Source organism: Zootoca vivipara, chromosome 7 (genome assembly GCF_963506605.1).
Source record: "Zootoca vivipara chromosome 7, rZooViv1.1, whole genome shotgun sequence".
In the NCBI taxonomy this organism is placed as follows: Eukaryota; Metazoa; Chordata; class Lepidosauria; order Squamata; family Lacertidae; genus Zootoca; species Zootoca vivipara.
Genome location: NC_083282.1, coordinates 46,498,285 through 46,523,922, shown reverse-complemented (window position 1 = coordinate 46,523,922; position 25,638 = coordinate 46,498,285). Strand labels below are relative to the sequence as shown.

The 25,638-nt window shown below is 42.5% G+C and overlaps 1 protein-coding gene across 5 annotated transcripts in view; it reads left to right on the top strand.

The window, feature by feature from the left end:
• The first annotated feature begins 2,112 nt into the window (after positions 1-2,112).
• ST3GAL3 (ST3 beta-galactoside alpha-2,3-sialyltransferase 3) overlaps positions 2,113-25,638 on the top strand; it is a 191,127-nt gene continuing 167,601 nt past the window's right edge. For 2 of the 5 annotated variants that reach the window (XM_060276968.1, XM_035123841.2), the window contains exons 1-2: positions 2,113-2,408; positions 8,889-9,033. In XM_060276968.1, coding sequence (XP_060132951.1) covers positions 8,913-9,033 — 121 coding nt within the window. In that variant the 5' untranslated portion in view covers positions 2,113-2,408; positions 8,889-8,912. The remainder of the gene's footprint in view (positions 2,409-8,888; positions 9,034-25,638) is intronic. The other 3 variants (XM_035123840.2, XM_035123842.2, XM_035123843.2) reach the window with 3 other exon arrangements.

Sequence of the window (25,638 nt, the reverse complement as noted above, 5' to 3'; positions counted from 1 at the left end):
GCATGGTGCGGACCACCAAGGACAGCCTCCGCCGCATGACACAAGGGGACTGGGAATACCGCCTTGCCGCATTTCTTCTAGCACAGCACAGCACCCCAAGCACAACGACGGGCCGGAGCCCAGCTGAATTACTAATGGGCCGGCGCCTTGCAACTAGACTGGACCGACTTCACCCCGACAGAGCTCAGGATGAGGTAGTGGTGGGGAAAGGCAGGAACCCCCGGACATTTGTGGCCCAGGACCCAGTGTATGCAAAGAATTTTGGGGCAGGCCCAGCATGGGTACCCGCCACAGTCACCAAGGTGACCGGTCCCGTGTCGTACGAGGTACTAACGGAAGGGGGGCAATGTTGGCGCCGCCACTGCGACCAGCTACGGCGACGATTCCCAGGAGGAACCCGGGAGGAGAGCGGGACAGAGGGGTCCCAAGGGGACAGCAGGGCAGTGAGGCCTGTAGAGCGAGAGGGGTGGGCAGGGGAAGCAGAAGCAGTAGGCACAGAGGGGCGCCCCGAGGCTGGAAGGACACCGGAACCAGAGCTACAACCTAGTGGTTCAGTGGCGCCAGACCAGACAGCCCTGGCACAGCCAGCAGCCTCGGAACACGAGCCAGAACCAGAACCCCTGACCAAGGAACACCCCAGGCCACAACGCACACGGAGGCGGCCAGCAGACCTTGGGGACTACGAATGCAACTTCCTGGGCAGGACTGGAACTTAGAGGGGAGGGGTGTTATGTACTGAGCTGAATCCTAGAACAATAGGATTCAGAATCAGCGGGAGCTACCCAATCCAACTCCAGGTGGAAGTGAATCCGCAACCTGATTGGCCTGCTGGAGCAGCCAATCAGGCGGCTGGCAGAAGTGAATCTGCTACCTGATTGGCCTGTAGGAGCAGCCAATCAGGCTGCAGGCAGAAGTCAATCCACAATATAATTGGCCCACAGGTGTAGCCCTGAAGTAGCCAATCACGCAAGGCCCATTGTGTAAATAATGTATATAAGCAGACGGTTTGGGGAAAAGAGCCATTCGTCTTCTCTTCTCCTCCTTGATGACTATGAGCTGAATAAAGAGCATGAAATTCACTCTTGACTCCGAGTATATTTCATTTCTGATACCTGGAGTTGGCAACAGAGCATAATGTTATTTATCGTTTTAGAGAATACATTTTACGCCCCAGGAGGAGATGTCTTGAAAGACATCTCCCCCTACCCTTCTACAGCTCCATTTTGTATATTTAGGTTCTGCCCTACAGCCTCCCCCCTGGAGAGGACCCAAACTAGCATTCTGCAGGACAGAAGTTCCGCTGGCATGCCTTGCCGCCGCCTTAACCCCCTCCTTCCTACTCTTGCTTTAGCTGGGGGAGCTGCCGCTGTTGCCCTTCCGCACAGGATCAGGTACAAACAAAACTAACCATCCGCTCTCTTTAGCATGTCATTTGGGGATTACGGGGAATCCCAGGACAAGTTTCCATTGAGCGGTGGGGAAGGAAAGCGTGCCCCAACATGCTGCGCTTCAGCTTCCCAGGACAGCCTCTCGGTGTCTGTCGGATTGCCAACCCTTTGCCCGCTACCCCCACCCCCGGTCAAAGGCGAGTTAACTTTTCCACGGTACCCACCTTGGGTAGGGTGGGGAAGCGAGGCTGCGTGCAAGCAGCGATGTGCTCTTCGCAAAAGCTTCATCTGGCCCCGGTCACCCACGGATGCCATTGGCACTTTGCGATTTGCACAAACCTACACGCGTTGCCGCATTCGGACGAGAACCCCCCCCCCCCGCGACTGAAGGCTCCATCGGCCTACAATAGATCGGATGTGCTACGACTGGTACCTTCTCCTCCCTCCCTCCCTCCCCGTCCCTCCCTCCCTCCCTTCCCGTCCCTCTTTCCCAGTGTCTGGGATTCCAATCCATACAGCACCTTTATTACTCTGCCCCCCCCCGACCCTTCCTAATCTCTGCAGAGGACGCTGGTCCTCCCACGCTATTCCTCAATTGGCTAAAGAGGATATCTAACGCCCCGCCTAGAGTTAAAGGGGGGAGCGGGGAGAACCGGAGGGAAAATAAAAGGATGCGGCCCCACTGATTGGACGGCCCTCGCCCCCCACGTCACATGATTGGACAGCTGAGGGCCTCCGTCTCTGGTACGCTTGAGTGGAGGACCCTCCTTGCCTCTGATTGGGTGGCAGGGAGCCCCCCGCGCTCCCGCAGTCGCTGAGCGCTTTGTGGAGAATGCCCCTCGCCTTTCTCCATTGGCCATCGGAAGTCCCGCCTTGTTGTGCGATTGGTGACCGACGCCCCCCCTCCTGCCCCTGAGGCCGGCTAGTACTGCCGCCGCTGCCCGGCCCGGCATGGCGGGCGGCGGGGCAGCCAGAACCCGAACCCGGAGGAAGGGCGGCCGGGATCCCCCTGATGCTCTGGTGAGGAGATGGGAGGCGGAGGGAGGCGGGATCCGTTCCGGGGTAGTGGTGGTGGTGCAGGAGGAGGAGGAAGCGAGCGAGTGCTTCAGTTCTGCATCCAATGTGTTTTCTTTGCCCAGGTCAACCTCTCGCCCCGCAGTGATTTTTTCTTATTTACGTCCCTCCCGTCCTGCTCTTCTTTTTCTTCCTCCTCCTCCACCACCATTTCACGTGGACCCTGCCTTGCCTTCTCTTGAGAGTGAGGAAAAGAGGGATCCCATGAGACTTAAGGGATTTCCTCTCTTGCTTCCTTTCTCACTCTCAAGAGAAGACCCATTATAGTACACCCCATGTGTGGCCAGAACCTCCTTTTCACCACAGGAGCGCCTCGCCTCCCACCTTTTCCCTTCCCATCAAACATATGGCCTCAGTTTCGCCATCTAAACAACTCCCTTTGGGTCACCCACCAAGCACTGTACTGCGATTTCAGAATCTTCCTGTCTTGGTTTTAGCTCCTGAGTGGGATCTAGTACTTGTATGGGTGGATGATTACACGACTGGGCCGGCAGGGAGACAATCGGTCTTAAAGTGCTACCTCAGGACTCTAAAGGTGGTTGTATCTCGCCAGCTAATATGTGTTCCTCTGTGGCAACATTTTCTGTGTAGCAGTGAATGGAAGATGAAAGGTCATGAGGGAGGAAGAAATTAGCAAGAATGATGATTAAATCTGGGGTGTGACTCTTTTTCGCCTTATGGTTATTTCATACGTGATTGCACTTTATGGGTTAATTGTTCACATGCTAGTTCATTTCCAAATAAATTCTCCAAATGTATTACTGTATTATTCATTCAGTGACCCAAAGGGGAAGGTCAACAAAACACTGACTGTAACTGTAACAAAAGCTTTTTTTAGTTAGAATGCAGAGGAAACATTGAAGGGCTCTATTCAGAAATGCATTTCCATTTGCCAAAACTACCTTTATAACCTTTGTAGGCTAATGACAGAGCTCCTTTAAAAAATGAACCCTTTGGATCCTGCCATATGTTGCAGAAGCATTGGCAACATTTATGTAGAAAGCAGCTGGAGAATTTGCTGGCAAGAGAAATCAATAACACCTGACCAGAGTACTCACTGACCAAAGGTATTTAGGAAATCTGTTCCATGCCTGATTAGGAGCCTAGTGTTCTCTGAAGTACTTGAAATTTTTACTTTTTACTTACTTTTTACTTGTTGAGTTTAAATGTGCAGGGAGGTTTTGGGATTATTATTATTTTTAAATGGACACTTATCCTAAGGAACAATTCCTGAGAACAGAAGGAGATGAATGAAAAACTTTCCTTTCAGGAAGGAATTTGATCTAAAAACCTATGGTCAGCCAACCTCCTGTAACTTGGAACTAAAGTGCTGGTGGTTACCTATAAAATCCCAAATGGCTTGAGACCTGAGCACCAGAAGGAATTCTTTCTTGCATTTGAGACTGTCCAGATACAGATTCTCTCTTCTGCCATCTTCTAAATTATTAGTTTTATTATTGTTAAAAGGTTTCTTGGGAGTTGTCAAATGGAAATTTGGCATATAAATATTTTGATTTTATAAGTAAATCCATGTGTTCCCTGCTTTGCAATCTTGTTAGAGTGGAGGTGAGGTGTACACCCAGAAAAATGTGTGTGCATGTGTGTGTGGCGGGGCGGGGGGGGGGAGAATCTGTCTATCTCTACATGTTCACATGTATATACTTGTTAGATTTATGAAATGCATTCTATGGTTATTATTCAAACAATGGTCGCACATATACTGCATGTAATTGTAACTTGCTTGTTGAGATATGGTACAGAAAATAGTTCTTAGGGTGTACAAAACAGTTAAAGTTTACATCTCTGTATCAGTGCAAATCTAGTGTACTTTCTCTGAGTGTGAAAAGGGCAATTGAAATGCAAGCCTATGCATGTGTACTGAGAAGCATATGCTATTGAGTTCAATTGGGATTTCTCTCAGGAGAGTATGTGTAGGATTGCAGCTTGACTTATGCATACATTTAGTATGGAAGCTTACCAGGCAATGAGATGAGGTAATCAAGAGGTCAGAAGTAACAATGGTGGGATTCCATCAGTGTGCATTTGCTGGGTTGTTGTTTTCCCCACTGTACATCACATTGATCTTTAATTGAATCTCTTCAACAATTATTTTATCTAGTCTCCAAGTTAGTAGAGATCTTCATGCAGCTCTTCACAATTTGTGTGGGATTTCGTTAAAGATTTGGTGACAGTTGTATATTTGACTATTTTATTTTGGGCCATTTTTTTTAAAAAAAACAAATTACATTGGACTAGTCCCAATATTGACTTTTGTGTTTTAATGCTAAGAGCGGTGCCCAAACCAGTCAGAACAGACAAAAGAGATGGCCTTGAGTGGAACTTAAGAGGGCTGGATTCACAGCTATATTTTTAAAAAAGTTTTGAATACCGGTAAATATCTTCCAACTTTATTATTTTTCTCCTTGGTGCTTTTGTGTGATGAGGGTAAGTCTAAATCTCAAGATACATTTACCATTCCTTTAAATTAAGGAGTTTTTTTGATCATGTATTAGCTTTTCTACTCTCAAGGAGTAGAGCATTTATTATGGGCTAAAGCTCACGAGTGTGAGTCCTTCAGCCTGACACAATTTTGCTAGTAATATCAAAACAAGGATGGTGAGAACATGAGTCACTCTTACAACTCACTCATATGTATCTTTACTTGGAAGTAAGTCCTATAATGTGGATTATTCCCTAGTAAGTGTGCCCAGAAATTTAGTATTAATGGAGCAAAGAGATGTGAGTAACTTTTCCTAATCCAGACTAAATAGTTATGCAAGAAGTGTGCTCTAGTCAGCTGGAACTTGTTTCTGTGAAGCAGGCCTTTTTCTGCTGTATCTTGGAGGAGGCCGAGATTTTAAATTGGTCTCAGTCCTTTAAAATGTGGAGAGGCTTCAGCAGCCCTTTCTATACCGTATATCCTTTTTTATCCATCTTAATATTTGGATGCTTTGAGCATGGCTGTTGTGAATGCAAACATAAGAGTAAACTGCAGTAAGTGTAAGCTGTGGCTTGTAAACCAGCTTCAAACACTGATTTGAAACCCTGGTTTAGCAGTCTCTTACAATCATGGTTTATAAACTGGTCCAGGTTAATGTAAGAACAGCAGAAATGTGCTGCTAGGCATGTTTACTCAGTAGCTGCCAGTGGGGCAGCATATGTGGGGCAACACTGCTCTCCTAGCTTCAGAACACAGCTTGGCATTGGTGCTTACTGGAGGGAGAGGGGAAAGGGAGCTCAGCATTGTAGGCATATACTAGAAAGAGTGTTGGATTGACTTTCCTGCATAGCACAGTGCCAAGCTTCCTGCACTTTGCCCCTCCTCCCTTCATTAAGTGCAGGTGATGTGCTCTGTTCAGAAGCTAGGAGAGTAGCAGATCCCCACCTATGCTGTTGCACGGGCCACTACTGCATTCTGTTTGCATAATGACTAACCAGATGCCTATGGAAAGCCCAGGTCTGGATGTAATGCCAAACCATGGTTTGGTGTAATGTTTCAATCAGCTTTAGACTGAAGTCCTATGCACATTTATCTTGGAATCAGTCTCGTTGAACTCACTGAGGGTTAGTTCTGAGTCTAGGATTTCAAGTCTAGGATTTCGCTGTTAGTCTCCATATCAGAAGGGTCTGTTTTTTGTTTTATTTTATGTGGTGGCATTTTCTTTTTCAGCTGAATGGTCAAGGAAACAAAGAGAATAATTTTTGAATCATATATCTAATTTTTGTTTAAACCCGCTAGTAAATTTTGTGGTGTAATAATGTAATACATGTGTTTGTGCCAGTTTTGGTAGCATACAATACTTTGGTTACTGCTCCAGGGAGATTTTTATTGGAAGAGCTCTAGCGATCAGAATTGAATGTTCTTGCCTTAAGCAACTCTTTGTTTTAAGCCCTTTTTGTTATTAAATGCTGAATTTGCCTTATACCACACTGTCTTACATTTATTTTTCCTCAAAAAAAACAAACACCACTATTGCTTATTTTCAGGGGATGTCTTATTTTTTTCCTCCTCCTGCCGCGGCCGGCATTGCTGCTGCGCCTATCACTATGGCTATGGCCTATTTTATGATGTCTTAAAATAGGGGAAACGGTAATTAGAAGATGCAGGACTCTCTTTGAGCAATGCCACTGTTGAAGTTCAAGCTCTACCCTTCCTCCTGAATGCTACGGTTACAGAGGAGGCTGTTAGATTTCTTCCTGACTTTTCTAAATGTGATTCTGGAGCTCCAGCTGGCTGTCAGATGGGATTTCTGAAATATCTTTCTCTTCACAACAAACTGGTGGGAAGGAAGTGAACAAGCAGTGCAACAGCGGGATGCATACAGTACATAGAGGTGCTCAAGGCATGAGCTTTCCTGGTCAATTATTCATATAGGATACTGGAGCATAGGGGGGTCTGCTTTGAAATAGGCAGGTGTCTCTGGACTTTTCGAGGGTGCCTTCAGCATTCACCAGTCATGTCTTGTAATGTTATATGTGAGGAATGTGGGTGGAAGTTCTTTGTGTTTGTCTCTTGCTGTCTGTTTGAAGCAAGAGGTGTCCTGAAATGGGATTTGGAAAATGTACAGGGTATCAGATAATTGGAAATAGTGACCAGACTTCAAATGTTGGCAGAATACTGAAGTTTGTACTAGCCTTCAAACCAGCTTGGGTTTCTTTTTTTCAGAGTTCCTGTATATGACCGGTTCTTGGTATGCTAGTACTTATTTTCTTTAGTTGCTGAAAGTCAAGCGGAACTCTGTCATTTAATTTCCAAATTGTTTGCTCATGCTTGCTTTGTAAGTGATCTGATTAATATATATACTAAACATGAGTCCATCACTTGTTGAGAAAATCTTTGCACATGCAAAGTTAATGAGCCTTCTATGAGAGAAGGTTAATTTTTATCTCTTTTTCTACATGGAAACTAAATCTGACATGATGAAGATAGCAAATACCTAGTGGCTTTAAGAAATATGTGGTGCTATATTGTATGTTAGTCAAAACCATGGTTTGAAAAATTGGGAACAAGCCAAGGGCTTTGAGTCCTCTCTTCTCATTCCTTGCTTTTCTCATTCATGTGTACAGATTATGGATAGCAGATTAGTATTTTTCTATTTAGAGTTATCACCATTCTTATTGCTATTGAGGGATGAGCAATTATCCAATATGGGATATATTCTAATTAAGGCATATGCCAAGTTGCTATTATGCCCATAGTTTTTAAGACAGTTGTAAAAAATGCAGGTCTTGTTAGCACCTGCTCTGCCACATCTCCATTGACTGCAGTAGCCAAGGACATAAAAAAGGTAAAGGGACCCCTGACCATTAGGTCTAGTCGTGACCGACTCTGGGGTTGCGCGCTCATCTCGCATTATTGGCCGAGGGAGCCGGCGTATAGCTTCCAGGTCATGTGGCCAGCATGACAAAGCCGCTTCTGGCAAACCAGAGCAGCACATGGAAACGTCGTTTACCTTCCCGCTGTAGCGGTTCCTATTTATCTACTTGCATTTTGATGTGCTATCGAACTGCTAGGTTGGCAGGAGCTGGGACCAAGCAACGGGAGCTCACCCCGTCACAGGGATTCGAACCGCCGACCTTCTGATCGGCAAGCCCTAGGCTCAGTGGTTTAACCACAGCGCCACCTGGGTCCCCTAGCCAAGGACATACATCTCATTTAATCTTAAAATACCAATGGTGCTTGGCTATGTAGAAGCTTTGTCTCAGAATTAAGTCTTATTAATTTTGGGGGAAATGTTGCTATAACCCTGTATTGCATTGCATTATGGTGTTGAAAGCGTCATGGGCTATTTTACTGAGGGTGAACGGCTTATAGAAAGTTTAAATGAATGTGAATTGTACTTTTAAGATTTGTGCAAATTAAAGCCAGCAAGTTCTTGGGAAAATAATTTCATATATACTCAATATTTTTTATTTTATTCTATTTAAATTAATTATCTTGTGCCATTTATTTAGTCTAGTGGAATATTTTTTGACTTTTAGTATAGCTTGTTCTAAGTTTTTATAATTGAGGTCATGTGTTACAGAGCAGTGGATTTTCTAAACATAGTGATCTAGGAATGAGTTGGCTTTCTATGGACTCTGATAACATCTAAGAATAGCATTTATAGACCAATGCTTGGAGGAGCAACCCCTGATTTATTTATTTATTTTTCACATACAGACAGTTACTCAGAAATTTTTCCTATTGTTACTTGTTTTTTCACAGACTGTTACTCAGAAATGTATCCTGTTCATTTAAATGGAACTTAATTCCATGCAAGAGACATAAAATTGTGCTGTTGCTGATAAGAGTATCTACATAATATGCATGTTAGGAAGGGAACAGATTTGCTGCTTGATATTTTATGTCTGTGTGTATTAGGCTGCAGAGGGTTCAGTAAACAAACTAGAAAATGCAATGCTCAAACTGGTTTCTTTCCCCAGGTATTATAAAAGAGACAACCCTATATGAAGATGGGACTGCTGGTGTACATGCGTAACCTGCTACTAGCCCTCTGTCTCTTTCTGGTGCTGGGCTTTCTGTATTATTCAGCTTGGAAACTGCATCTTCTCCGATGGGAGGATTCAAGTAAGTATGTTGCTCAGGCCATTTAAGAGCCTCCATAGATGTATGGCTAACTAATCTTTTTTTATAGATTTCAGGTCTGCCTGCTGTAGAATACCATATGTCCAAACAATTGTTTGATCCTTTCCTGTGCTGTAGCGATCAAATGTATCTTCCTCTTAATGTTTTTATTACCTAAATCAATTAATTGGAAAATTATAAAATGAACTGTAGGTTCCTGTTGCATTTACATAGGTATTTTGTCTATAGATGTGGTAGTTATATATGTTACTACTGTTGGGTGAGCCACTGAGACTTGTGTGAATATTTATTACTATTGTTATTATGTTGGTGGTAACAGCTCTTTATTTTTTTATCTTTTATACAAGCAGAAACATATTGTTTCCATTTATTTTTTTATCCTCCGTTAGATATGACTTACTATGTCATACAATGTATGTTTTGATTGTGTCCAGTACATACCAGGACACAACTGAATGAATAATCCAACACACATACAAAATGCAGTCATTGTGCTGGTATTTTCACAGAGTGAGATGCAACTTCAATGCCTTGCTTCCTGGTGTATTTGGGCTTTGGTTGCTCAGGTGGAACCAATTCTAGTTTAGTCCTTATTTAAATAGCTGAAGAAGATTTGTTTCACCAATGCTTTATTAAACAAAAAAAAGCAATCAAAATGTTGTTGCTTTCATTATTATTAGGTTCAATCCATGATGCAATTGATGGTTTGCAAATTATGAAGGATAATCTGGGTTTCTCCCTAGTTTGAACACACTTCTCCTTTCTATCTCTTGTTGGTTCCTTCCTGACATCTTAAACATCTTGTTTTGACAGGGTGAAACTACAAGTTCCCTGCTTCTCTTCCACATAAGTGTTCTTGCTATATGCATGCTATTGGATATTCATTTTAGTTTTTTGCAACTTGGTTACTATATGAGCAAGCTACCATGGTGTGTTCAGTGTGAAAGGCAGTGTTCAGTATGACAGGAAAGAGCATGGCAACTTAAGATTTTAACATAAACCTGGGGTGATGGGCTTTGCACATCCTGCTGCAGTTAGACACAATCACATTCTGGTGATGGACACATGGACAGATCCACACCTACTTGCTAGAATCAGGCTTGGAGTCAATGGGAGGGATTTTTATCCAAGCCTGAAGGTGGCATGGGGGGCTTTTCCAGCTATAAATGTTAACCCTTCACTTCCCACTTATGATTCCCCCATATGGCCCTGTGTACCACATTTAGGCTTGGAAAAATATATGCTGGTTTCAAAGGGAGGTTTGTGGTGCTGGGAATTGAGGAGGGGAGGCTGCAGGCCTGTTGGGGTGGTGCCATGGGCTGTATTTGACCCATAGCCTGGCAGTGGCCTGCTTTGTCCTTTTCTATTACCATGTTTCCTGGCAGCACCAAAACAGTTACTGGGTTGTTTCAGAGTACCTAACGTGAATACATTATTCACTTCCAAACTCTCCTACATTGCCCTCTGTATCTGATGTAGTGCAGGAGCTTTTATTATATTTGCAGTAAAATGTGCTGTGTGTTTAGGAAAGGGTTGTGGTAGTGTCTTGATATTTGTCTGCCACTTGGCTTTATTATTGTGGCATACTTATTTCGTTGTTAAGATAACAGTAAAGTATATTATTGTAATGTTTAACTTCCTGTATATAACTATTTACTGCACCTCATTTTCTCTTGGAAACCACCATGGGTATTGTGAGATGAGTCTTTGAGACAGCAGTTTGCTTACTTGCTTTATGGAAGTTAAAAAATGGTAAGTACATATATAGAAAAATAGGAGTTGACACTGGAGAACAAATGCATTTGAAGTACAGTGGAGTAACATCCCACGTCTGATGCATGCTTACTTGGAAAATAGTCCCACTTAGTTCAATGGAACTTAATTCTAGGCATGTAAGGCTTTGGATTGCAGCCAAAGTATCCTGACAAATGTCATAACTACAATGAGGTCAGCTGGGAAGTAAAATGTAGTAGTACAGTTGGTGTGATGCCTGATCAGTGTTAAAAATAGTGTCTCTAATAATGCTCTTTAAGCATGTTGTTGTTTAGTCGTTCAGTCATGTCCAACTCTTCGTGACCCCATGGACCAGAGCACGCCAGGCACTCCTGTCTTCCACTGCCTCCTGCAGTTTGGTCAGACTCATGTTGGTGGCTTCGAGAACACTATCCAACCATCTCGTCCTCTGTCATCCCCTCCTCCTTGTGCCCTCAATCTTTCCCAGCATCAGGGTCTTTTCCAGGGAGTCTTCTCTTCTCATGAGGTGGCCAAAGTATTGGAGCCTCAGCTTCACGACCTGTCCTTCCAGTGAGCACTCAGGGCTGATTTCCTTCAGAATGGATAGGTTTGATCTTCTTGCAGTCCATGGGACTCTCAAGAGTCTCCTCCAGCACCATAATTCAAAAGCATCAATACTTCGGCGATTAGCCTTCTTTATGGTCCAGCTCTCACTTCCATATATCACTACTGGGAAAACCATAGCTTTAACTATACGGACCTTTGTTGGCAAGGTGATGTCTCTGCTTTTTAAGATGCTGTCTAGGTTTAAGCATAGGATGTGCAATTATAGTTGGACCATTTGGCTCCAGTAGTGTTCAGCTTGTAGTTCAAACTTTGACAGGATAACTTTGTTTGTAAACTAAATACTGTAGCCTATTTCTAGGTCATATAGGGTTCTCATATATTTCATGAATCAGCACAACCTAGCCAAAATTAAGTACGGTATATCGAAATTTTATTTTTATTCATTCATTTAATGTATTTATTAAATGTGTACACCACCCTTCATCCATAGATTTCAGGGCAGTTCACAGCATTTTAGTTCATTCAGTGGCAGATAATAAAGCACATGCTTCTGAAATAAATTGGACCTCAATGCTTAACTTTTGCTGGATCATTTCTAATGTTTTTCTCCTTTGCATGTAACTACAATTTTTTTTTTTTTGTGTGTGTGTGTGTGTGTGTGTATACACACCTGCTAACCTAAGTTAACATTTCAGGCATATTTCTAATCCCTCTAGTCTATGAAATCTTATACCACAAGCTTGTTAATCTTTAAAATGCCAAAGGACTCCTTGTTACTTCTGTACGTATATATATTGCCTACAACTTGCACTTAGTGTCTTGTTATGTCAGAAGCATAAATCCACTTCATTTCTACTATCTATTTTTTGCTGTCATTTTTGGAGGGCATGATACCATTGACCAACTCTCTTTCATTTGAACTGCACTTTTTGCAGTTGCACAGTTGCCTAGTAACTGTAGATGATGATACAGAGTGGGGAAGATCTTGGCTTTCACTTTTTCTTAAGCACAGAAAATAAATAGAGTAAAATCGATATTCTATGTGTTGTCATGGGTTTGGAATACAGGATCATGGCATGTTTACCCTTCACATACAAAATTATGAAGAGTTTGCTTGTAGATGGAAACTTCTGTGTCTGTTCAGGGGAAACAGGTAGTCAAGTCAAGCTCCCCCCTCAATATCACCTGTTTTACCTAGACTTCCTCTCAACCCTCCTTCTTCCTATATTTGCATTTTCTGATGTTCAATAGTAGGTGTTAACTTCCTTCCTGCTTTTTCTGTCTCCTATCTCTTATTTCAGACAAGTGGAATATCTGGGCTGATCTTTACACAGTATGACATGTTCCTGGACTGCCTGATCAACATTCCTAGTACTAGTGTTGATGAAGGGAGTATAGAAATCGCATAAACAAGCACATTAATGAGATAAGTTAGTGACTCGAACTGCACAGTTTTAGATAGGACTTTTCAGCAGATCTTTAGCCAACAGGCTCATGTAAATAAATTCTTTAGTCAAACAGGCAAACATTTAACATTTGAAAAGCTGCCCATTGCAAAGGCTTGAATTCGAAAACGTGAGCACAAAAAACTATTATAAAACAAGACACACTCCCCCCAAATAACCATAGTTGGGCAATAGTTTTATTTGGACCAACCAAAATGTCACAAAAATTATCATCTGTACCTTGAAACTGAGCCTACAAGTTGGTCTCATAGCTGCCACATTAGCCTAATTTCTGTCCCCTTTTATCTTGTCCCCCCCTCACTCTTCTTTGTGTAACATTGTGCTTGACTAAGAGTTCTGGAGAACTCTAAAGCTTGCCACACTTTTGTGACATTTTGGTTGGTCCCAAGAAAAAATATTGCCCACCTGTTGAAGAGACACTGAGTTCATAGTTTTATCAAACATGAGGAAGGTAAAGATTGTGAAGCACTTTGTAAATGGAAGGCGATATAAATAGTAGTAGCGACAGCAGCAGTAGCAGAAGCCCAAATGTTTAAGTGGAAGGGATTTAATTGCTGTCTTAAATGCATCAAGAGTGCATTGATATGTCTGGAACTTTAGTACCGTATGTTTCCTAAGAATTATTGCATTTGAATATTATAACAGGTATAATAAAGGAAATAAACCTTAACAATATATATATATTCCCCGAAGAAATGGGCAAGGTCTTGTTTTTTAAAATTGCACTGTACCTGTGAAGTTGCCTTATATGATGCCACAGTATTGATTCATCTAGCCCTCTATCCCATCTGGTAGCAGCTATCCATGACTTGGGGCAGAGGTACTTCCCAACCCTGGGTTTGGGTTCTACTTACATGCAAGACATGCCGGCTACCAATGAGCTTTGGTCCCTTAGTACTTGGTAGCTGAGTACTTGGCATTAGGCAATTTGTGTGGTGTTTGTTTTTTAAGGGAAAAGTTGAATAGCATGGGTGGGCAGACATATGCAGCACTGTAACCTTGGCTGATTCTGCTTTGGCTGGACACCTACCAGTATGTATCAAATCACGACATCTGCTCTCTCTCAGCCTTGGAATATATTTACAGATTTAGCTCAAATTTCCTGACAAATGCTGCAGCCCTGAACCCGTAGAAACCTGTAAATGACTGCTGAAGCCATTCAGTAGACAGATTTTACTCCATGCCTGCTTCCTGCTGAAGCATAAAATGACATTCTTACTCATTTCTTCCTGCTGCTGTTGTCACTGGCTTTTCTCCAATGGTTGTACTGCAAAAATAGTTGGTAGCAGGAAAGCACTAGATGCAATTCTTATCTGTTTCCCGTCTGTCTGTTTCTATGGGAACAGAAATTAGGTGCATGAGCAAATAGACTCACTCAGCTGCTCCTGGTAGGTTGTGGTTCACTTCCATTTTTATGGTTGCAAGCTCTGTTCAAAGATAATCTGAACTTGAGTTCCAGGAAAAAGAGTTTTAAGACTGTTATGTTTGCAGGGTTCCTGCTGATAATGCAGGAGGTTTGAAGTAATGCTTGTGCCGGTCATATATTTGACACTTTCTCACCCCCCCTACCGCTATTTAGTTATTTGTGAGGCTTGATTTTCTTCTAGCAGGTATGTTGCTTATCTCTAGGACAGTGGTTCCCAACAGGTGGTCTGCGGACCCCCAGGGGTCCGCGAGCTATGCCAGAGGGGTCCGCAAGATGCTATTAGAATAAAAAATATATTAAATATATTTCGTATGATAACAGATTTTTTGTTTTGGCCGCTTCCTGCATGAGCAGAGTCTAGCGCAAAACTAGAATTAGATAGAGGCAGTAGTTCTGCTGTATGCCGTTGTTTTGCAAAGAGGCAGCGTGCGCATTCTACTAACGCTCACCTCCCCAAGATGCTTTGCGCGCGTCGGCTTCATTTGTGCGCTACTGTGCAGGTACCCTGTCTTCTCCATTCCCCTCCCTCCTCCCTGGCGCGTGCTGCCTCTTTGCAAAACAGTAGTGTTTGTAAGCAAAGTGTTGTTTTTCGCGGAAGCTACAGTTCGCGTAGTTAAAAATGGATCGTTGGTTAAAAAGTGGTTCATCTCATTAAGAACGGAAAATTAAAACTAACTGTATACTGATGGAGTACTCTGTTGTAACTGTAAAAAACGTATAAATATAAAATATAAAAAGACTCTTAATTTGGCTCTCACTTTTTAATTTTAGGATTAGGAATTAATGGGGGTCCTTGTCACAATAGCGGCTTGATGAGGGGTCCTCGAGAAAATTTTGTTGGGAACCCCTGCTCTAGGACCTGAAAGGGGATTCTGAGACACCATATTCACAATCTTCGTTATATAAATAGTTAGAAAGTGTTTCTCAAATACATATTGCATAAGCTTAAGTTATGGATTTATAACTCTGAAAGTATCAAAAGGCAGAGGGCCTTCTCGGTGGTGGCGCCTGCCCTGAGGAACGCCCACCCATCAGATGTCAAAGAGAAAAACAGCTACCAGATTTTTAGAAGACATCTGAAGGCAGCCCTGTTTAGGGGGGCTTTTAATGTTTAATTATTTCATTTCATTTTTCTGTTGTAAGCTGCCCAGAGTGGCTTTAATATTTATTATTATTATTATTATTATTATTATTAATCATCATCAAAAGTGTGCAACTTAGTAAACGTGGTATAAATTTGTTTTAAGTATACACCATTATGCTGCATGGAATTGTAGGCATAAGTGTTGGAGTAGTGAGCTGTAACCATTACCACAAATCTGCACAACTACAATGTTGAATGCAGGGCATTAGCCATGTATTATATATTTGATACCTTCATCCTCCTGCTTTTGCAGTCCAAACAAAAAGCAATGACAAGCTGTTGATTGTCTTCTGTCTTTGCTCCCCAGCATGTGGATAATTTTGGTGCTCTAATTTGAAAGGCTGCCTGGCATTTTAGCCGAATTACCTAAATTGTTGAATTATTCTCTCCTTGCATGAGTGCTGGTGCATGAGGTTAGAGCAGGGCTGAGCTTGCTGGCCCACCCCATACTCATGGAAGATACTCAGTAATGTGAGGCTGATCAAGATGCTGCCAGAATTCCTAATTGAAGAAAATACAAATGCATCATCTCTGCCAGGAGTCCTCACTGACCCAGGACTCGCTGTCCCATGCAACCTCACTGCAGCAAAAAGTTGTATCTAGAACCTTGATAAAATCAGGAGAGTGATAACAGCTCAAGAGCAGCTAGTAAGTCCTAACCCCAAACCACATGGGATCAAGGAGAGCATGAGAGAAGTTTCTTTCATGCAACAATGCTTTCCCTTGCATCTGTTCCACTACAGTCAATTGCACTTCCCTACATGTAAGGGGTCCCTCTAGGATGATAGGGGATGTGATGCGGGGGCTGATCCTGGAGGATAGAGATTGAGGACGCCATCCCACCGCCCTCAGGAGCAGAACTGTATTTTGCTTGTGAAAGAAATTATTTGGATCATAACCATTATCTTGGATGTGTGGTTCATTTCTTGAAAGGCAGCCTTGGTTTGTTAGGGTGCTATTTATCAGAAGTGACTGTATTCCCACATGGCTGACTAAGCTTTGCTTGTGCTAGTTTTCTTCTAATTGTATTTCAGCTCTTGCATCATGACTTACACACAGCCTTGTTGGAAGGGTAGCTGCATTGTTCTCCTGCAAATAACAAAACTGAATTACTTTAATAACAGGCTTTATTTGCTAAATAACTTGGAGGTTTAGAAGTCTAAAATAGTGTTAGACTAATTATTGTACTGTAGTGCTCTTTTCTCTAGTCAATTAATTCAAATAATTGCAGCTCTCTATTTTTTAAGAGGGACCCAGGTGGCACTGTGGGTTAAACCACTGAGCATAGGGCTTGCTGATGAGAAGGTTGGCGGTTCGAATCCCTGTGATGGGGTGAGCTCCCGTTTCTCGGTTCCAGCTCCTGCCAACCTAGCAGTTCGAAAGCACGTCAAAGTGCAAGTAGATAAATAGGTACTGCTCCAAGCGGGAAGGTAAACGGCGTTTCCGTGTGCTGCTCTGGTTCACCAGAAGTGGCTTTGTCATGCTGGCCACATGACCTAGAAGCTGTACGCCAGCTCCCTCGGCCAATAACGAAAGATGAGCGCCACAACCCCAGAGTCGGTCACGACTGGACCTAATGGTCAGGGGTCCCTTTACCTTTACCTTATTTCAGGGGTCCCCAGACTACGGCCCCCAGGCCGGATGCGGCCCAATTGGCCTCCCAATCCGGCCCGCGACGACCCCCGCCGCCCACTGCCGCCGGCCGCTCTTGTGGCGCGCTGCACGGCGGCGCGCTTCCAGATCAGAAAAAAATGCCGAAAATCGTTTCTGCACATGCGTATGGGCCTCTCCCGACCCAGAAGAGGTCATTTCCGGTGCACTTCCGGGTCGGGGGAGGTGCACTTCCGGGTCGGGGGAGGCCATACGCATGCGCACAAACAATTTTCGGCGATTTTTCCGGCCTGGAAGCGCGCCACCGCGCCAGTAAATGGGTGTGCGCATGCGCACTGGCGTGCACTCCCCCACCCTCCGGCCCACTGCGTGCGCACTCTCCCGCCCTCCAGCCCGCCGCACGATTGGCGCGGCGGGCACCGGCCCGAAGGCGGGTAAGTCTGGGGACCCCTGCCTTATTTCTTAAGAAAGAATTGCCTTGCTGAAAGCTAATGTACATTGCTCCCACTTTACACTTTTGAAAGTTTTTGGCACCTAGTCTCTCTTTCTTTTTGAACATTTGCTTACATTTTGTTATTGAATTAAGCAGAAGTTTAGTCATTCACTAGTTTTGGGGCACCTGCTGCAGCATTGTTGGCTGCCTTATTTATTTTACTTACAAAATATGTATAAACTACCTACTCATATAAAATATAAGTATAATAAGCCATACGATGCCAGAAAAGCAATACAGAATGATCAAAAAAACGACTGTCTTCTTAAGAAAAAATTAAACAACCAAAAAGTCCTGTTGGCATAAAAAAGTCTTCAGAAGGTGCTTGAAAATTAGCAGCAAGGATGCCTGCCAAATCTCGGCTGAAAGAGTACTTCTCAGCATGTGTACCAACAACCCTAAATGCCTGACTTCTAGCTGCATCTAGTCAGATCTATGAAACTAGGGACAACTAACAGCACTCCTCCATATTATCTTGGTGATTGAGCTTGGAATATGGGCCTCATGCTGCCTATGAGATATCCTGGACCCAGATTGTTCAGATCTTTGTACTGTATATTAATACAAAAATATCGAGCTTGGACTGGTAGCCTATGGGCATCCAGTGCAGATGTTTTAGCCAACAGCATGTGGCACCTCTGTTAGCATGCTGCACTAGCTGAAGCTTTTGGACCAAGCCAAAGTAAGTAAGGCAGTCTCAAGGCTGCTAATGCATGGGCTGCAGTGGCCAGACTATCCTGATGATGCGCATGCAGCTGTTACTGGAGTACAAGACAAGGCTGGTAAAAGGCCCTCCTAGCCAGGAGAGGTCACTTGGGCATCTAATGACAAAGATGTATCGATGAATGCCCCCAAGCTACATGGCTGCTCCTTCAGAGGGAATGCAACCTGTCCAGAACAAGCAATTGGTCTATCTTCAATGCCTTAAATGAAAACTGATTTTTATTTTTTTACAAAGCTGATCTCTGCGGGTGATACCTAAGTAAGCTATAGTTGGAATAGTTTCTTTGAAATCAGCAGTTACTTAAGACCATTGATTTCAGTGGGTATACTTTAAGTATGGCTCATGTTGGATATGAAAGCCATTTGCTTTTTCTGTGCTTTGTTGCAGAATCATGGCACACACAGTATCAATCTCATTAAGCAATCTTTTAAAGCCCTTTGTAAAGTGGAAAAAGCTCAGCGTTCAGTGTCTTAAAGTAGATATTTGTTACCACTTGAGGGCAGTAGATTTCTTTTTTTGGCATTCTCTAAAAATTATGTTTAACCCTGATCCCTCCTCTATGGATGGAACATAAATATGTGTGAAAAAGTATGAAATGATGTTCTTCCTGCTTGCTTTTCTGTGCTGCAGCTTTGGTTATTAATGTAACATTCCTGCTTTCCTTTGGAATAAAACATCATTCTTCTATCTACCTGTCTCCCAGGTGCTTTCCAAGATTTTTTTCAGCATTCCAAACTGAAAAGATAAATTGGAGACAGAGTAGTTGAATGACTCCACATTATTATAGTACACATTGCACTTCGCTTTTTAAAGTAATCTGCTTTCCTTTAGTGGAACAGAAACATGTTCTCTTGATCAACCCTAACCACCTCCTGCACTTTAAAAAAATGCGCCCCTTCTCCCCCAAATAGCCAACTAAGAGTTTTCTTTACTTTGCTACTCCTTGCTTGTGGTAAACTTCAGTTTCCTGAATCACAATCCTCTAACCAAGGGCCTCAACCTAAACACTAAATACTCAAAGTACTTACACACTAAACTTTTGCCATCACCAGGGAATGTGTGTGGTGTGCGTCCCCCAATCTCTCCCACTGAAATGCTGTTTTGAATACTGGATCATATGTTTAAAGACCACTGGCTCTCTATTTTGATACCTTCCTAAGGCCAGAGCCATCTCAGGAGGTGCAAGATGCAAATAGTAATTAGTTCCATTTGACAACCTAGCTATGTTCCCTATTAGGAATTTTTGCATGGAAACCTTTTACTGTATTTGAAAATGTTCCACTACAGCCCAGGGCTGTTGGTGTTGATTACAGATGTGTTTTGATTTACTTGTGTGGTGGCTGTGGGAGGGCTGGACAGAGACCAGTAAGTAACTAGGACAGCTCAACAGCTGGATCTGCTTGCTATTTCTTGAAGATTGTGCTATGTCCACAGTCCTTTTATAGAATTGCTGTGCTTCTGCTTAATCTGGTTTTATTGTTGGTCTTAATCCACATTTTCTATACTTTCCTTATTGGGGAATGTTTGAAATAGCTAATGTTTCTTTTAAATTTGTATACATTGTTATCAATACATATATAATAAAGAACCCCCAAATAAAAGGAAGAGGTGATAAAGGTAAAGGTAAACGGACCCCTGACCATTAGGTCCAGTCGTGACCGACTCTGGGGTTGTGGCGCTCATCTTGTGTTATTGTCCGAGGGAGCCAGCGTACAGCTTCCAGGTCATGTGGCCAGCATGACAAAGCCGCTTCTGGCGAACCACAGCAGCACACGGAAACACCGTTTACCTTCCCGCTTGGAGCAGTACCTATTTATCTACTTGCACTTTGACGTGCTAGGTTGGAGCTGGGACCGAGCAATGGGAGCTCACCCCGTCGCGGGGATTCAAACCACCGACCTTCTGATCAGCAAGCCCTAGGCTCTGTGGTTTAACCCACAGCACCACCTGCGTCCCTGCGAAGAGGTGATAGACTATCTAATAAATAAATGGAATATATATGAAGATTCTCAATACCAAAGAACATAGATACATTTACTATTTTTGCTTGGCAGCATCAACACTCTGGAACCCCCTGCTTACTGACATTAGGCAGGCACCTTCACTATGCTATTTTCAGTGCCAGCTATAAACCTTTTTGTTTGGTCAAGCCTACTCAGAAAAGTAAAGTTGTCATGCATTTTCATGTGTAATTTTATTTTATAATGTATATTTCAAACTGCTGATTTGATCTAAGTTTCATAATTCTTTTAGGTTAACTTGTTGTTATCTCTCTCTCCCTAGTAAGCTGTTTAGAAGTTTTTATGATTAAGTGATATACAAATGCCATATTATAAAGTATGTGTGTTGGTTTTGTAGATCTTATTCAAATTATGTGGCATTAAATAATACCCCCCTTTCAAATTTTGGCAAATAGGTTTTGTTGGTTCTAGAGTATAAACAGACATCTTATGCTGACTGTTCTTGCAATTGTAATTAAAATGATTTCTGTTTTTGTAAAACTTTCATTATTAGTAACTGGTAAATTAAAGGCAACGATTCTTTAGCTTTGGTAGTTGTGATCTGTTTTGCAAATTCAGAAACTGTGTGCTTCATTTGCTGTGATACTTTTTTTAAAAAAAAGTAAATAAAAATTGCCATTTCATTTTGCAAAATGCTGAATAACCACAAGGTCATCAGTCTTTAATGGGCACTGCAGAAGCTCGGTGATATTTGTGTGGAAGTTTACAACCTTAATTGTCAAGAGGTGAAGGGCAGTGTACTACAATGCTCAGTATTCCTCAGTTTGTGATAAATGCCGATTCATGGAACGTGTTGGAGTGGTCTTTGAAATCAATAGTGATATATAGCATTTGCCGCCAGGTCTTATTTGCACTCATTCTGTTCCAAGCTGTATTACTACAGTGTCCTCTTTCTTGCAGTAACGTTGGGTACAGTGATCTTGAATCTGTCTTCAGTAACACTGGAAGTCAAGATTGTGCAAGTAGCAGTCCTAAATAATTTCTGAAAAATTAGCAGAAAGGGGGACAGGGCAGCCTGACAATTTCAGAAATATATCGGTATTTCAAGGAATGAATGGAGAAACTCTAGGATATGTTCAATTTAGTCTTGAGAATTAAACAGTTATGCAATTCATTGATGGTATGAACAGGAATACCATGAGAAAGGACTCTGTTACATATTTTCTGTTTGTTCTGCAATTGCTGTAAGCAAAAGTCTCTTAACTATAAATGACTTTTTAAATTCAATATGGTTCTAGTCTGTTTAGTGATGATGATTTTGATGCACTTGGTATAAAGCTTTCTTGGTTTGACACTTTGCATATTTTGGGGGATAATCAACCCATGTGTCATTGTCATTGATAGTATTATACCCAGTTCCCATATTACGCTGTCCACATGGAAGAAAGTCTCTTCTGAGTTCAGTGCATATAGTGGCTACTCACAATGTTTCCTGAAATATACAAGGAATTGGACCCTGAAAAAGGGCAAATGAGCTCCCTGTTTAAAATATTTATATTCATGCATACTGGACTGTGCATGCTGGACTCTTACCTCTGCATTCTGGAGTCATATATCCTGGGAGCTTTTATCCAAGAAGCAATTAGATTTAAATAAAATGGAAAGATGTCCACTTTCCACTTACTTTCCACCCTGACTGCCCACAGAAATCTGGGTTGTTTTACTCTGTTCTCTTTTTGCAATCAGTGCTGTAAGTACTTTACAAATTCAGCATTTGTTTCCAGTTTTCCCCTCCTGAGTCACCCTCAAATGCACTTAAGATTTTTGTCTCATATTGGCTTAACCAAACAAATAAATATTTGTCATATGGACTCATTCAGTATTAAACAGTTATTGGCATGATTTTCAACTGCTGTCCCAAGTGAATACCTTCAGTTCCTTTAGAGAGTTTATTTACTATACATTAGGCATAAATGCCTGATTGGTAATGAAAGGTAAGAGGAGAATCCTTGGCAACCAAAGCTTGGAAACTTTTCTTTGAGCCTAAACACAGATTTCAAGTGCCCGTAGCCTGTGATCCTGTGCATACTTACGAGGATGCACAGATTGTGTCTTGTTTGGAGGGAAACAAAGCACAAGTGCTGGGTTGCATGTAGTGCTACGCCATCTGCTCCAGGGTTTGTTTCCCTGTTTGACTAAGATCGGAGTCAAGTGGGAGAGCTTGAGCTGCATGTGCCAGTATACACAGCTTGGACAGCATGGTTAAACAAGTCATAGCTTGTTCCTTAGCACTGTCAAAATGTGGTTCCTGGCATTTAGGAGTTCTTTTTCTGAATAATTCTTAAAACCAAGTATTTCTGCCAGAATCAATTACCGGTATGCTTATTAAATACATTTATTGAAGGCTAAATTCACATGCACATAAAGTTGGATGGGCAACTTTTTTGGCCCTGAGGGCCAGAGGTAGTGGTGGTAGATCAGGGGCCACACACTCATTTCGTACACACAAACACACTCATTCCCCATAGCCTTCCCCCTCCCCACCAATGTCTGTCTGTCTGTCTGTCTGTCTGTCTGTCTGTCTGTCTGTCTGTCTGTCTGTCTGTCTGTCTCTCTCTCTCTCTCTCTCTCTCTCTCTCTCACACACACACACACACCAAACACACTTTTATCTCAGCATGAGAGGAGACATGCAATGGTATTTTTTTAAAAAAATCCATATATAGTTGTACCTTGGAAGTCAAACGGAATCCGTTCCAGAAGTCCACTTCTGGGTTTTGATTGTTCAGGAGCTGGCATGTTTGACTCCCAAGGCGTTCGGGATACGAGGTATGACTGTTTCTCTTTATCTCCCCACTCCACTCCCTATATCTGGCAAGTGCTTCCTTCTGCTTTCCCTCGTTTGGATTTTCTTTCTCCACTGCGGTGCTGAGTTCCATTCTTATCTTGCTTACTCTTGCTACATCTTGCTGTTGTCTTCTTCTTTTGATCGTCGAGTATGCAAGGTAAAGTGCTGTATAGATGCTCTACCTGGCACATCTATGGTTGGAGGAAGCAAAGAGTAGGGTAGACAGAGCTGGCAATGTTGGCTCAGTTCTGTAAGGGCAGGGTGTTTTCTTTGGTTGTCTTTTTTAAAGTAATGGGTGGTTAGCAAAAGTGAAGTTGCTTTGGTGGCAGAGACAGTACCAAATGCAGCTGTGGCCATGGCAAATTTAGTGGCAGAGGCAGGGGTAAATTTGACAGCAGTAGAAAACTGAGAGGCATCCAGCTAGCCATATGGGGCAGGGGGACAACTATATGTAGCCTATGTTTTGCTCTTTGTGGTGTAAATGTATTATATATTTTTATTGGGGATATTCAGGAGGACGTGTCGCCTTCTGTACTGTTCACATATTTGATGGGGTCATTTTTAGAGAAGTCATGGGACTATCCCAGAGTTATCGTGACCTTTTGTCATGGATGAATGTATACTGGGAAGGAATATATTTTATATTGACATTTGGCAGAAACAAGCATTTCAGAAATAGGGATCCTTTAAATAGAAATATGTACTCCATGTTCCTTCACTTCCACTCATATTTTTGTGTGAATAATACAGGAGTTTATTTTCAAAAACTGCCTACTTGATTATGGATATAAAATCCAGATTTCTTTGGAATTACCCATTTCTGAGTAAGGTGAACACTCGGCTCTGAATAAAGATACTCTGCTTAATGAAAACACATAGTGATTTTCAGCAAATCTGCGCTTGAAAGTTCATGAAATTCTAAATTGCTAATTTTAAGCAGTGTTACTGGACTCCTGCTCCATGACCTCAAAACCACTTTGCACATATGTACACTGAAAATTATTTACATACATGTAACATTGGTGGAACACATATGTGTTTACCATAGCATGTATTATGAGCCAGGGAGTTTGAGATTTAGCCACTGTTCCTTGCCACATGTATATTTGATAGCAAATGTCCTGGCTCCCACCCAACACATACAGACAGAAGTTATTACTTGCAGGTAAGAAATAGATATTTATTCTGGCACAGTAATGTTACTGACTTGGTAGTCATGATTGAGGAGTTCAGGAGCAGGGCAAGAAGTTTAGAACTGGATGGAAGGTGATGAAGATGTCCCATCAAGGTTCCGCTTTCCTCCTGCCAAGCTTTTAAATACAAGGCATGACATGTTCCCTTGTGAGATTCTCTCACTTGTGGGAATGCCAAAATTGCAAGCTCGTGCTCTCTCAGGACAGGAGAGTCTGATCTCACCAAAGGGGATGCTTGGTTCTAGGCAACAAGATTGCACCTTCCTATTCTGGTTCTGCTTTAGTTGTTGCTGTCTCCAGTTGAGCCTCCCTCCTCAGCTGATCAAAACCCTCCCCAGCTTCCACTGAGACTCAGCATTCCACAGGAATGTCAGAGGAGAGAGCCAGCATCTCTGCTCCCCTTTCCAAAGTGACTGAAGTTGGGGTGGAAAGATGAGCTCCCTATCTTCTCCAACCTACATTCCTACAATTCAGCCCCTGCTTCCCATGTCTTCCTTCTTTCTCGGAATCTACCAACTCAAACCTGATCCAGACAGTGCTGCAGGGCTCATGACAGCAAAGAATGTGTGATGTGGCCCTAAAATGAAGTGTAAAAGGAAAGTAAGTAAGAGTTTTGTCCAACTAAATTATTACACATGTGGAATGACTTCTGCTCGCACAATGGAACTTTCCTGCTCTCCCCCCATATACTCCCAAGAGTTGGGGAACACCCAGACCTGATCTGGGGGTCCCTGGGGAGGGGAGAGGTAGAATATGTTCCATTTTATATGTGGAAGTCCTTCCACTTGTGCTCAATGATTTAGTCAGGCACAACCCTAAGTAGCCACATTTAAAAAATGAAGGAATTATATATTACCACATTAGCAAATGTTGGATATTCAGTGAACTTTTAAAAGCAGTTCCTTTATGCAATTATTTTTTCCTCTTTATTCTCTATAGTTAATGGGGGAAATATAATTGTTCATAAAGTTTACTTAAGTTAGGTCTGGCAAAGGCGAACAACTACATAGCCCAGTTGCAGGACTAAATGAAATGAGAAACCAACTTGATAGGCTGCAGTGTGCCTCTTAGAAGCTGTTGCATGCTTTAAAGTTTCATATTTACTTTTATGCTCCTCCCAGCAATATATTTTGTGTCTTGTCAAAGAGGACTTCTGCCTGCTTAACATGAATATTCAAGGTTAGATATTCAAGTGAAACTTGAGAGGAAAAAACTTCAGAACTGAATATTGGACATAAAAGACCTGCTTCTGGATTATTTGCTCACACAAAAACTAACATTGCGCATAAGGGTTGAATCCAGCATTTCCACAAGCAAAGTTCTGCTCCTGGGGTACTTCTGCTGGCAAATTATTTTCATGGTTTCCCCCTATAGTTGTGGGGACACTCTGGAACAGTGTGGGAGGTGGTGAGGAGGCTGC